At 41.2% G+C, this 14255-nt stretch overlaps 1 protein-coding gene across 2 annotated transcripts; it reads left to right on the top strand.

Annotated features, from left to right (window-relative positions):
• Positions 1 to 5653: 5653 nt before the first annotated feature.
• DECR2 (2,4-dienoyl-CoA reductase 2) lies at positions 5654 to 13975 on the top strand. Of its 2 annotated transcripts, none has more exons than XM_075179392.1 (10): positions 5654 to 5743; positions 6916 to 7030; positions 7725 to 7793; positions 7952 to 8003; positions 9338 to 9473; positions 9581 to 9705; positions 10743 to 10836; positions 11710 to 11814; positions 11979 to 12167; positions 12852 to 13975. In XM_075179392.1, the coding sequence occupies exons 2-10, from the start codon at positions 6933 to 6935 to the stop codon at positions 12884 to 12886; spliced, it is 903 nt and encodes a 300-aa protein (XP_075035493.1). In that variant the 5' UTR covers positions 5654 to 5743; positions 6916 to 6932; the 3' UTR covers positions 12887 to 13975. The 2 variants fall into 2 exon arrangements, with proteins under 2 accessions (XP_075035493.1, XP_075035494.1); XM_075179393.1 differs by having other exon boundaries at positions 11979 to 12190.
• The last annotated feature ends 280 nt before the right edge of the window (positions 13976 to 14255 follow it).

Here is a 14255-nt window from a genome sequence, read left to right as displayed (position 1 = left end):
TCAGTCAATGGTTTTTAAGGTGAAAATGAAGGGAAAATAAGTTAAAACAACAAGTGCCATTGAGTCAGGGGAACCAGTGGAGTATCTAATGCACCCTAGCTCAAAATCTGAGCCATAGTGTCTCCCCGCTCCTAATACCACCACCCCTACATACATGAACCAAGGCTATTAGGAGGCTCTCCAATATCTGTTCTCTTGTCTACCCCCTTTGTCTCGTGTCTGTTGTTCCTTTTGTTGGTCTCTGCTTGTCTATTACACCTGGGGGTATATTTACTAAACTGCGGGTTTGAAGAAGTGGAGATGTTGCCTATAGCAACCAATAAGATTCTAGCTGTCATTTTGTAGAATGTGCTAAATAAATGATAGCTAGAATATGATTGGTTGCTATAGGCAACACCACTTCTTCAAACCCGCAGTTTAGTAAATCTAGCCCTTCGTGTTCCTGTGCACTCATGTAATCTCACTTTATGAAGTCTCTCCAATTGCTGGTACTTTTATCATGGCAAGGGTTCTGTATTGAAGACAGTGGCGGATCCAGGGGGGGGGGGGGGGGGGCGATCGCTTCAGAGCAGCGGGACAGCACATTATCACTGCCGAACGGACCTGCACATACTGTGCAGCCGCCGGCAGCCTTAGAAGTTAGAAAGGGGGCTGGGCCTAAATCCCCCCCCCCACCCCCATATCGCCCGGGGTAGAAAAAATTCCTAGATCTGCCCCTGATTGAAGATGCCTTAAACATATGTTGTAGATATGTGTCCTTATGTGGCTGTTTCTCCTGTATACCAGTTTTCCTATGCCACAGTGGGGACTGTGACACTAATGTGGGACACTACACACTTCCAGACTTTATAACATGCTCCAAGTGCACACAGGGCTCTGTTTTGTGAGCTCTGCCTGTAATCAGTGCTGTGTAGAGGAGGTGGGAATGTTTGTCCTACCCAGAGAAAAGGTTATGAATCCCAATTACCAGTGGACTGTTTGGTATGCAGTGTTGCTGGTGGAGCCCACATGATACATTAGTCTATACATAGGGATATGCTATGTATAGTGTAACTACATATATAAACAGTACAATGTGTTTCCTAACTGACTTCTGTGTTCCTGTTGTGTCAGCCTTGAACTATACATTTTACTTTTACTCCAGTGGCATGAAGTGTAGACTTACTAAGCAGTGGATGTTGCAATTCTGAAAGTGTTCTGACTGTTGTTGGTTGTTTTTATATACACTAAAGATAAATCTCTCGTAGTCATAGAACTAGTTACAGTTTCGTGCAGGCGTCAAAGCAGCAATCTGAGAAACAAAAATGTAGTTTTTTTGTTTTTTTTTATATCTAACATAAATCACTGTGACAGACTATAAGAAAAATGTTTCTATTTGCCAAAAATCGTTGGTTTGTTCCCCCCGTCTTCACATGATATGCTTAGAGTTTTGTGTCTGTAACTGACAGCCATATTTTGCAACCTACAGAAAGATTTTGAAAAGAAGATAGTAAATTTATTTATTTTTAGTTGTCCTAGAGATGACTAGCAGATGCGTGTGGAAAAGGTGCTTAACTTGCTATTTAAAAAATAAAATCGTCATCATCATTTATTTATATAGCGCCAACATATTCCGTAGCGTTTTACAATTGGGGACAAACATAATAAACGAATAAACAAACTGGGTAAAACAGACAAAGAGGTGAGAAGACCCTGCTCACAAGCTTACAATCTATGGGACAATGGGAGTTTGACACATGAGGTTAAGTCTACATTTGCAGTCGGCCCAGCCAGACTGCAAAGGTAAAAGTGACTCATAAGCTAAATGATCCTGTCACACAACAATGTTGGTCAAGGGGTAGTTGTATAACGGGTGGTAATAGGGTAATGTAGTGAGGTTAAGAGGGTGGTTGAGGAATATCATAAGCTTGTCTGAAGAGGTGGGTTTTCAGAGAACTCTTGAAAGCTTGTAGACTAGAGGAAAGTCTTAATGTGCGAGGGAGAGAATTCCATAGAGTGGGTGCAGCCCGAAAAAAGTCCTATAACCGGGAATGGGAGGATGTAATGAGTGTGGATGAGAGACGCAGATCTTGTGCAGAATGGAGTTGCCGAGTTGGGAGATATTTTGAGACAAGAAAGGAGATGTATGTTGGTGCAGCTTTGTTGATGGCCTTGTAGCTTAGTAAAAGTATTTTATATTTGATTCGGTAGAAGACAGGCAACCAGTGTAGAGATATACAGAGTGATTCAACAGAGGAATAACGATTTGCAAGGAAAATCAATCTAGCCGCTGCGTGCAAAATAGATTGTAGGGGTTTGAGTCTGTTTTTGGGAAGACCAGTAAGGAGGGAATTGCAATAGTCAATGCGGGAGATGATGAATGCATGAATTAAGGTTTTCGCAGTGTCTTGTATCAGATATGTGCGAATTCTGGAAATGTTTTCAAGATGTATGTAACATGATTTAGACATAAACTCAATGTGGGGTACAAAGGATAGGTGTGAGTCAAGGATTACACCTAGGCAGCGAGCTTGTGGGGTGGGATTTATGGTCATGTTATCAACAGAGATAGAAATGTCAGGTATGCTCTTGTTGGTGGGTGGGAATATTATTAACTCTGTTTTAGAAAGATTAAGTTTGAGTTGGCGAGAGGACATCCAAGATGAAATGGCAGAAAGACCGTCAGTTACACGGGACAACACAGATGGTGAGAGATCAGGAGAGGATAGATAAATTTGGGTATTATCCGCATAGAGGTAATACTGAAATCCAAAGGAACTTATTAGATTTCCAAGAGAAGCGGTATAGATAGAGAACAGCAGAGGACTTAGCACTGATCCTTGTGGTACTCCAACTGATAGGGGAAGCGGAGCAGAGGTGGCCCCAAAGAAATTAACAGTGAACGAGCGATTAGAGAGGTAGGATGAGAACCAGGATAGAACAGTGTCTTGAAGTCCTTGGGATTGCAACTTTTGTATGAGAAGAAAGTGTTTTATGTGAGACTACTGCTTTACATGCCTCTTACGAGTAACCAATCCTAACCATCCTTTGTAGGTCTTCACGTGCTTATCGTAAGAGGGCTAACTCTGATATAGTTTGAAATTAAATTTTGTTGTAAGGCGAGAACTGATGCTAACAGGGCGGTAAATTTAATTTAATGCACATACAATACAACCCTGCCCACCCATTTTTTGGTGTTAAAAAATTGTCCTTGGGTTTTTTTTTTTGCGCTTCCTGTAGTTACCTGGAACCAGCTCGGGCAGGTAGCCGCTGAAATTTTATTTTCTTTTAAAAAAGCAAGTTCAAGTGCCGTTGAAACCTTATATCAACATGTCATACATTGTTGGTTTGTTATCCTTGCAATTGGGAGGTAATTGGAGATCACTCCACTCAATGAATCAGGAGTGAACAGAAAACCGCAGAGCAGCCACAACGCTCCAGAACTACTCTAATATCAAGCTTGGGTATGGGGTCGTTGGAAAGAATAGTTTCCATTTCCAAGTCCATTACAGTTGATGGTATAATACACAAAATTGATGCCATTGTGTATGAGACGTTTCGGTCAATGGCCAATTTCCATTGGTTCTTCCATGTATTAGGAAACTGAATGTGGTTTTATTTAAATTTTTATTTTTATTTATTTTATTAATTTACTTATTGACTTATTTTCTAGAAGATGTAAAATGCAGCATAAACTGTAAATAGTTTACAGATAAGAGGTGATTCAGATTCAGTGTAGCACACATGAAACATACAGGAGTATACCCATTACTAAGAGACGTGCTCATTTAACATTTAACAAGTTGACCTCCTCTCCAGGCATTTTGCATTGCTCCAATTTGACCTGCAGTGATTATGTTTTGCGTAGAATGACGTCACAAAACTGAGAAGAGTCTGCAAACTACGTAAATACGACAGGGCAATAGGTGTTCCTGGGCGTCCGTAACCTCACTAATGAAACTTTTGAAACACTTTGAGAGAGCGCGGCAGTATATAGAGATGGCAATATGCAACGTGCTTGAATGTTCCCAAAATTTACCAAATGTGCACCATCCATGCTCCTATCCTAGTATGATACCCCTCCTCTATTATTCTGTACCTGAAAAAATAGGTAGTCTGTAACCATCAAGTAGCAAAAAAAAAAACCATTAAAATGAAAAATGAAATACAATTAACATTGCTATGCAATACATGAAATGTGTGACAATAATTACAGTACACCAGATTCATACCAGCTTTACAAACTACACTAGAACAAAAAATTCATAAATAAAGTTATCCCTACTTCATTAATACTCATCTCATTACAAGTTTTTTTTCTAGCTAGCACCATTAATATTCCTAATCTCTTAAACATGTGTCAGACCATTGCGGTGCTGCCTCTTAAACACTGTGCCTAGGTTTCCAGTATAGTAGTAGGGACATGTATGGGTGGGTAAAGCATTGGCCCTAAGATTATAACTACCTCTTTTATTTATAGAGCCAACATCTTCTTTGGTGTTGTACAATGTCCGTGACCTTATTTACTTTCTGTGAGGCTCTCTACCAGGGCTGCCAAGAGAAATTTAGGTCCCCGGAAGAGCAACTTCTTGGGGCCCCTTCCATAGCCACCGGGGGGGGGGGATGGGGCCACACCTAAGTGGTGACTCCTCCCACAACACCGGTAGGCCAGTGCAGCGGTACCTTGTACTTGCTCACCCCACTCTCTGCACCCATGCTCTCTACAGTGTCTTGCTGATCACCTGAGGCAAGGTAACACTGTATGCCTGTAGGTGTAATATAGTCTCACTGGCCCATGTTATATGCAGAATATCCAATGGGTAAAGCTGTGAGCCCAAGGGCTGCCATGTTAATAGTGTCAAGAGACCGCTTATGCCAAGGAGAAGTTTAGCTGAAGCAGAACACAAACTCTAAACAAAAAAAAATAAAAATCAGGAAAGAAGATTTAAACCTTTGACTATCCCAGCCTACTAATCAAGGTATAAAAATAATTTGCTGGGATACTTGACCACTGAGCTGATGCTCCTAACCTAACTACGTTACATGCCATATTGTGCCAGCTTGGAGCACTACAATCCCCTCGTTTACTGAATCTGACTGTAATGCACCTTTTGGCATTGTAAATACTCAATAAACATTAACTTATAAAGCCGCAAGATGGTAAGAATGAGATATAATATGTAGGATATGACTTGTATTGCGCAGTTGATCAGTAATAAAACTTAGGGACATTTCCATGGACAGACCATTAAAAATTCATAGCTGTCAGGTTTACTGAATATAAATAATACTTGTAAATTAATATTCCCTTTATAAAGCCTAGATAATATAAACAGGAGATGAAAATGGCATCTTCCATACAGAAAAACATAGCTTACTGTGCAGTCTATCAGTACTGAACAAAAGGGACATTTACAGGGATGTATAGCTAAAACCTAGTACCAGATATCAGGGATGTGAAACATTATTATTATTTATGTCTATGGTAAAATAGACCTACTTTCATATATGTTTGTGGTTCACTGCCAGCTAACTCTGGCAAAATGGTTTCTATATTTTAACTTGACTTTATAGTTTGTGGGCAGCATGTCGTTATAACCATAGATCCCACAGATAGACCATGAAATTAAGATACAAGCTGCATGGTCAGTCCAGTCTGCGCATGCGCGTCAGGAAAACTACAACTCCCAGGATTCTCTGCGGCTGGGAGGTTAAAGATACAGCGAGGTGGCGAATGCAAAGTCCGTCCAGTGCTGCAAGGATTGTAAGTATGGGGGGTGCAGGCTGCAGATCCTTCTCTGAACCTGATTATAGGGTTTTATCGTCAAGCTGGTGTGTGTGCAATACTTATATAGTGTACTGATCATTGTGTAATATGTATATTCTGTACCTGGATGTGTATACATTACATTACAATGTATTGCACAGATAGAACATAGATGTAACGTATTCTGTGCTCTCCTATGCAGCTCAATAAATGCATATATTGTGGGTTATAGTCTAAAAAGTATATTAACTCACAGTAACTAATCAGACCTTATTATCACCAGTCTTCTTTGCACTAAATCTATTAAAGCTGATTACTTGCCCTGGGTTACTACTGTCACATATTGGCAGGGCATACCCCCAGTTGTTCGTAAAGCTGCGTTCCCAGTTATTTATTAACCTTTATTTATATAGCATGTCCATATTACACAGCACTTTACAAAGAATATTTAATCATAGACACCAGTCCCTGCCCAGTGGACCTTATGTTCTGTATTCCCTACCACACAAACAGACAGTGGGGTTAATTTCATTAGAAGCCACTGAACCTACCGGTATGTTTTTGGAGTGTAAGAGGAAACCAGGGCAAACCACACAAACACAGGCAGAACATACACACAGATTGTGTCTTATTTGGAATCAAGCCCATGACCCCAGTGCTGTGTGGCAGCAATTCTAACCACTGTGCTACTTTGTCACCCAGGTAGGGTGAAAATCCCCCTGCCCACCACTCTCTTCCCCAGATCCCCAGGAAGGACAGCTGTATGGCGCAGCCCCAGGGGCTCTAGTGATACTGCGTAGGGCGGTGTACTGCATGTACCAATATGTATCTGCAAGCTCACACGCATCTCAGCGGACCCTTTAGAATAGTGTACGATAATATCTTCCTCTGCTAACCAGTACAGCTTTAATGCAACTACCCCAATCACACAGAGGAAAAAGAACTGTATTTACAATGATATTAAAGCACAGGCATTTTCCAGTTAACCTTGCAAAATACCAAATATAAATAATTGACAAATTCTGATTTGTTTCATTTTATTACACTTGAGGTCCAGCATGGCTGTCACAAATCACTGTTGTTTCTGCAAACATAACTAATTGTTATTTTCACTGTATCTGTAAACGTTTCTTAGAATTCTTCGGACAATGTATTCTGTCACCTTTCAGGATCTTTCCCCTGAAGAATGTCTGAGTTACAGAGTCTCGATAAGGCTCCAGAAGATGTGGAGACTGACGACTGCCTCTCTTCCTACACTTACCTCTATAACCCGACTCTCCTCCAGTAAGGACCATGTGCTTTGCTCGGAGTGTATAATGTTCACTCCTTTCTAATTTTTGCTATTTACACTACCGTGTGATCTGTAGGATATGGGTCTTTGTAAGAGAATATCTTTTAATTTTTGTAGAAATTTGATTGGGGTTTGAAATATTTGGCTTTGAAATTTTTCGTACAATTGTTTTTTACATCTGTTATCAGTGAAGAAGGAGCAGTAAAACACATTCTCAGTATGACATAGAGCAGGGGAAGGAAGTGCTCTGCCATACAAAGTAATTAGCATATTAGTCTGGCTGATTAGCATGTTAGGCTGGTCAGGAGAATAACTATCTCTATGCAATCGAAGGGGGAGTGGGATTTTCTTTTACATAGTTTTGTATCTTGTTAGAATTAACTGCTAGCTCTATATCAATGAATGGTATGATAACTGTATGTACATGGAATATATCTACAGCAGAAGCTGACTGTCCACCAGACACATGACTCTTACGCTATACAGGCGGCTTGACCATGTTAACTGAATTGTTTCCATATCCGAGAGGTTGCTGCAGACAGTCAGCCTATCAGCAGTGGGTGGGTTTGGAAACCTCATTGTTCATCTGATCTCTGGTAGTAAATACATTCCAGCTAATATGTTTTTGTAGACATAGATGCCAACCTGTTATCTGAGCAATAATTCAGTTCATCTGTTCACAACCAGGGGCAGAATGGCTTTTCTCACCGGAGGGGGCTCTGGGATTGGATTCCGTATTGCTGAAATATTCATGAGGTAAAAATACAACTCTCTGTTCTGCATGGCATCCATTGCTCCATCTGTACCTCAATTTCTAACCGCCCACTGGCACATACTCGCTATAATCCCCTCCGCTATCTCTGGAGTGCCGTCACACCGCGTGGCAGTAATGGCTGTTTCTCATTTATCCCCAGGCATGGCTGCGACACAGTCATTGTCGGCAGGAACCTGCAGAGGGTGACTGAGGTATGATCACCCTGTTGCTTGTGTGCTGTACTATATATGTTATGAGTAATGTCAGAAATGTGGCTAATGTTGACATTAACTATAGATTATTGGTGCATTTTTGGGTAGTGACAGCTGAAATCTTAGACCTGGGCTTGGCATGAGCATTATGGCAGAGGGGGGTATTTTGGGGTTAATAGCCTAATCCGTGAGGTTGGCCAACAAGACTAAATAAAATTGCCCACAGACAACAACATTAAACAGTCATCCTATTGTTCATACAGAGGGCTTAAGCTGGAATGTACAAGAACAATGTTGTGACATTTCTTTCGGTCCCACAGGCGTTAATGTTTAAAGATAATTATTAATGCCATAATTTCTTTAGTTCATCTTTTACATCTGATTTTCACTACTTTTTTTTGTTTGTTTTTTTTAATCTACAAATGAAGCGTTGTACATACGTTACTACATCCATCAGAAAATATATATTTGTATTTGCCTAATGTAAATATTATTTTTTTTTAAACATATTTCAATTTTCAAAACAGTGTAAAAATTAAGTTACATTGATCAAACAACAAATACCTTGCAAATGAGAAGAACAATGTAAGCTTTTGTCAATAAAAGTAAAATTGCCTATTGTAAATATTAAAGAATCAATGTTTAAGATATGTTTGTTATAGGATGTTACCTAGATTCTATGATGGTGTTCATAAGTGCATCACGTAGTACAGTTCCATTGTTTACCTTACTCTGTGTTTTACAATTACTGGCAGCTGTAGTAGATAAAGCTCTCAAGAAACTATTTTTTTTCCCCAACCTTCATATAACCTTTCCTTATGGGTTCTGCGTAGCCTTCTGCAACGTTCACTAAATACATTGCTTTTTCTTTCTAATTTACATCAATGCTTTCCCACCAATTATTTATATCATCAGGTTGTTCATTTTCATTGTAACCGATCTCTGGTTACAGTTGTATGTGGGTATAGAGCACAGTAGATCCGTAGATAAATGTATTTGGCAAAAGTTGTACTAGGACATGTACAAGCCAATCAATTAAAGGTATCTGAAGGTGTTGCCCCCTTTGATGTAGATAGGAAAGTATAAATCCTCTTGGTGTCAAATGTTATTGGAATCTTATTTAATAACTTACAAACGTGTTGTAATGATAACTAATCAAACTTTGGCTTCCATTAGTCTAACTTGGATTATGCTGATCAATGCTAACATCTGATTGGTTGCTATAGGTTACAACACATATGTGCTATAAGACTTTAGATTTACGGACAGACCTCATCAGCTTTAGATAATGGGCAGATCCTGTATAATCTATGTCTGTGCCGGTCTCGTCCCAGGCAGCCGAGAAGCTACGTGCCGCAACAGGCCGTCGTTGTCTAGCGCTGTCGGCGGATGTGCGCCAGCCGCAGAGTCTGATTGATGCCGTGGAGGAGGCTTTGAAGACATTCTCGCGTATAGATATCCTTGTGAACAGTAAGTATCCCTATTCCGGGGGTTACCACCTCTTATGTAACCTTGGAAAGTATTCTGCTCTTCTCTCGCCCCGCACTTACCTCTCTCGCCTATGTCTCCCCATGCAGATGCCGCCGGGAATTTTCTCTGCCCCGCCAGCTCTTTATCTTTTAACGCCTTCAAGGTCGTCCTTGACATAGACACAATGGGCACTTTCAATGCCAGCAAGATCCTGTTTGATCGCTTCTTCCGGGTAAGTACGGCATCCACACAGCACAATATACCAGACAATCCTACAGCAGCTGTATAATGACCTATGACAACAGTCAGGTCAGGGCAGAAGGGTAAGTGTTCCTTAGGGCGCTCTTGTTTTACAGATGAGTGAAGGGTATAGATTCTTTTTGCAGCAGTAATAAACCATGTAGATAAAGGTTATGTGGCTGGTAACTGAGTCTCAATTGCCCATATCCGTAGTCACAAAGCCGATTTTCCTATAATGCTCCAGGAGATTGTATTCATAATCTTATATATAATCAAGTGCAACTTCAAAATCACTGTTTGTGCAACATTTATTAGTGCAATGATACAAGCTTGTTAAGTGTCAGCAATATAACGATCAGCTGATTATAAGGGTGCAGCTAATGTTTGGTTCCATTGAATAATACAAATTCCCAGTCATCTTATAAGGGAAGAATCTTTTTTTAAACTTATATTTGTAAAAAAATAACTATAAATTTATAATGCTTAAAACGAAGATGTAAGCGGGTGGGACGTAATAAAAGCTCTAAGTTGCGCTGAATGCTGTGTGACACTAGTTTTAGGATTGAAATATTTGAGGGGTTATTGGCTGCCTATGTATGTACACTATGCAACCACCAGGTGTCGCTATACAGCCCTGTCAGGATTATTACTGGTGCTTGTGTTCCACCACCGCTATAGTGTTGCTCATGCTTCTTTATTTTGTTGGGCATATAATTGTGCTACGGGGGACAGTTATGGAAAGTGGTGCAAAGAAAAAAGGTGCTCGCCATAGAAACCAGTCTGCTTCTGTTTATTTTTATGAAGTATAGAAAGTGAAAGCAGAAATCTGATTGGTGCGGACAACGCTGCTCCTTTCTTCTGCACCAGGTTCTATAAATCTCTCCGTATACCTCTTATTTAATGTAGGGTGGACTATCCGATCGGTTTTGAAGTTTTACTCCTACTTTAATTAGTATCTTCCAATATGTACATTATATGTTATAAGATGATGTCGGGGTGAGAGATAATTCAGCAGGTTTTCTTTTACAGGACAATGGTGGGGTCATCATAAACATCTCGGCTACACTGAGCTACAAGGGGCAAGTCCTGCAAGTGCACGCGGGCAGTGCCAAGGCAGCTATAGGTAAGGACCTTATATAGCCACAATGCAGGTATATCGGTGGCTCATGCCAAGGTAGCAGTATAATCTTCTCCAGGAATGTATGCAGGAATTACCAAGGCAGCTATAGGTAAGGACCTTATATAGCCACAATGCAGGTATATCGGTGGCTCATGCCAAGGTAGCAGTATAATCTTCTCCAGGAATGTATGCAGGAATTACCAAGGCAGCTATAGGTATGAACCTTATATAGCCACTATGCAGGTATATCGGTGGCTCATGCCAAGGTAGCAGTATAATCTTCTCCAGGAATGTATGCAGGAATTACCAAGGCAGCTATAGGTATGAACCTTATATAGCCACTATGCAGGTATATCGGTGGCTCATGCCAAGGCAGTAGTATAATCTTCTCCAGGAATATATGCAGGAATTACCAAGGCAGCTATAGGTATGGACCTTATATAGCCACTATGCAGGTATATCGGTGGCTCATGCCAAGGTAGCAGTATAATCTTCTCCAGGAATGTATGCAGGCATTACCAAGGCAGCTATAGGTAAGGACCCCACACCAAGGCTGTTCTTTGCAGACCTTCTACTATTGCCTGATTAACATGGCTGCAGTCTCTCCTATAACATGAGTTTTGCTAGTTTCTTTTTACATAAAGATGAACCCAAACTGGAGTGAAGAATCTCTCCCAACTCCCCATACAAAGTAAAGCCTGGCAGCTATTTCTGCGCTGGTCTATAGCGGCGCTGTACACCGATCACTGAGTAGAGACTTAGAGATGGTTGTTACAGCGTTTGTATGACCTGTATGTACACTGCTGTGTTTTCCACACGCAGCCTATCCTGCATTGTCACAGTGTTCCTCACAAGCTACTGCACTCTCTTCCACAGACGCCATGACCAAGCACCTGGCAGTGGAGTGGGGGCCCAGCAGAGTGCGGGTGAACAGCCTGGCACCGGGGCCCATCTCTGGCACAGAGGGGATGCGCAGACTGGGTAACAGCCTATGTAAAATAGAAGTTCACTGTATGGACCTGTTATTAAACAGTCGCCAAGCTGCTATTTCCATAGATTATATATTATTATTATACTGCACCAGTCTTAATCTGTTACTATATACTGTATTCTGTCTTTAACTCTTGACCTGAACCGCGTTGTAGGTGGAGCGGCCGCAGAGGCAGCAGGAATGTGGAACAATATACCCCTACAACGAGCGGGCAATAAGACGGAGGTGGCACACGGAGCCCTGTTCCTGGCCAGCCCTCTGGCATCCTACGTGACGGGCACTACCCTAGTGATGGATGGTGGATCCTGGATGACGTCTCCTAATCATCTGACAGCATCGCTGGGTACCCCTCCTTCTCACCTCTAGGTGACGTTACCCTTTAGAATGCAGAGAGAGAGGCAGATGGGGGCAGTATAGGGAAATCCCTGCACTGTCCACCCCTAAGACAAAGTGAGAAGAGATCCCTGCGTCAGCTGTCTGTCCTCTACAATTCACACGCTACAAGTTTGAGTCCTGGGTCCTAATGCACCAAGGATGTTGCCTATAGCAACCAATCAGATTCTAGTTAGCATTTATTTAGTACATTCTACAAAATGACAGCTAAAATCTGATTGGCTACAATAGGCAACATCCCCACTTTTTCAAACCCGCAGCTTAGTAAATCTAGCCCCAAGTCTTGTCCCGTTCAATATCGGCTTACTGCAGAGAGCATCTCTGTGCACTTGTTAACCTTTATACTTACTGACTGGGATCTAAAACTTCTCCACAACTGTACTGTGCCCTCTTATACTAAGGGTCACTTATGAGGCCCCTAAAAAATATTACGTGCCCCACGACTAGTTTAGTTTGAGGTAAGACCGCCTTTGTCATGGATCCCTGTACAATATAACAGGAGCATGCTGCATGATATTTAGAATGATCTCCTTTAGTATCAGCCCCCCCCCCCCCTATTGTTAATCCGCCCAAGCTCAGGGTGGAGTATAAACCCTTCTCGCTCTTCCTGATCTCTGTCTGATTTCATTCACAGATCTTTGGTCTTCTGAAATGAAGAAAAGCAAATGAAAAAGCTGCTGTCATTGGTCACGCAGCGTCTGATCAACACTAATTACTCCCTTGGAAACATTCCTCCCTCCGTCCCCAGATGGTGCAGTGTGTTCTATGTCGGCGATCACAGCGGTGGCGTATCATTATGTGACTGCTGGTAATGATTTACTTCTGTATCGCCGTGGCGTCCGTGAACAGGGGACACAAAACGAATAGTGCAAAGCTCTACATCCGTCTGCAGTGTCCCCGCTTAGATAGCAGGTCTGGTAATGTGAGTTTGTCACATGACACTCTGCATTTCAGTGTAGGGATGAATTCTAGCTTTTACAGAACATGGACAATTTTTAATAATTAAAATGGTATATTTTGTTATTGGTTAAAACGTGTATTGTTCAGCCGTCCTATTGGTTTATGGCAGGCTTGGCTGACCTGTGGTTCTGCAGCTGCCATGGAATTGCAAGTCAAAGCCTATAATGGCCGCCTGCTCTTTCACTGCTGTATTACAGACTTCCTGCCTCTATGAGCTTGAGAACATATTTGTTAGGCCAGTGAGAAGCTCTTTGAAGAAAGCTGTCGTCTACACACACATGTGGATTTATGTGAACATAAGTCACTGTAAGATCTGTCAATAGTGTGGGCAACGTAGAGCGTACCAGGAACTCTTCCACTGCCTCCTATGCTCAGGCTGCACTATAAGCGTGTGCTCAATGATTCAGTGTGCCCTTACTCTAAACATGTAAAGCCCTGTGTGTAATGCACACTTTAGCCACCAGGTGTCTCCAGATCTCCACTAACTACTGGAATTTGGATCGACTTGAAATTCAGTAATGTACCCTGGCTCAAGTTTGTCTGGCTGAAATAAGACTACAGCGTCCATCCCTAATTGTGTTTGAATGTAGACCTCAATCAACACAAGAACACAATACAATACAAACAGTGGTAATACAAGCAACATTATTGAAAGATTTGATTTACTTGCCGCAGGCAAACGATTTAAATGGGTGATATTACAATATATTTCAATGTGTTATTAATAAGTTTCACACTAATGAAAATCTGTCCATTAAACGAATGGTAACCGATACAATAATACATTCTTTAACTCTCCATAGGTATTTCAATGGCTCTGTGACTGTTAGTTTACCTGTCTCTGAAAGCCAGAGGCTATTGGTGCAAGGTACAGAAATGATAACATTAATCTAATGAAACTTATTTTGTCATTTAGGAGTTTGACATGTATTCTGTAGAGGAAGGGGGCACACACAACAAGTATTCACATAAACGCATCAAGAATCTAGGCTTAGAATCGCTTAGATTTTATGCATCAGAAAATACAAATGGTTAAAACCAACAACTAAAAACAAAACACAGCCCTATAAATGAGTCA

Source organism: Mixophyes fleayi, chromosome 7, assembly GCF_038048845.1.
Source record: "Mixophyes fleayi isolate aMixFle1 chromosome 7, aMixFle1.hap1, whole genome shotgun sequence".
Lineage (NCBI taxonomy): Eukaryota > Metazoa > Chordata > Amphibia > Anura > Limnodynastidae > Mixophyes > Mixophyes fleayi.
This window is presented reverse-complemented; position numbering and strand designations above follow the sequence as displayed.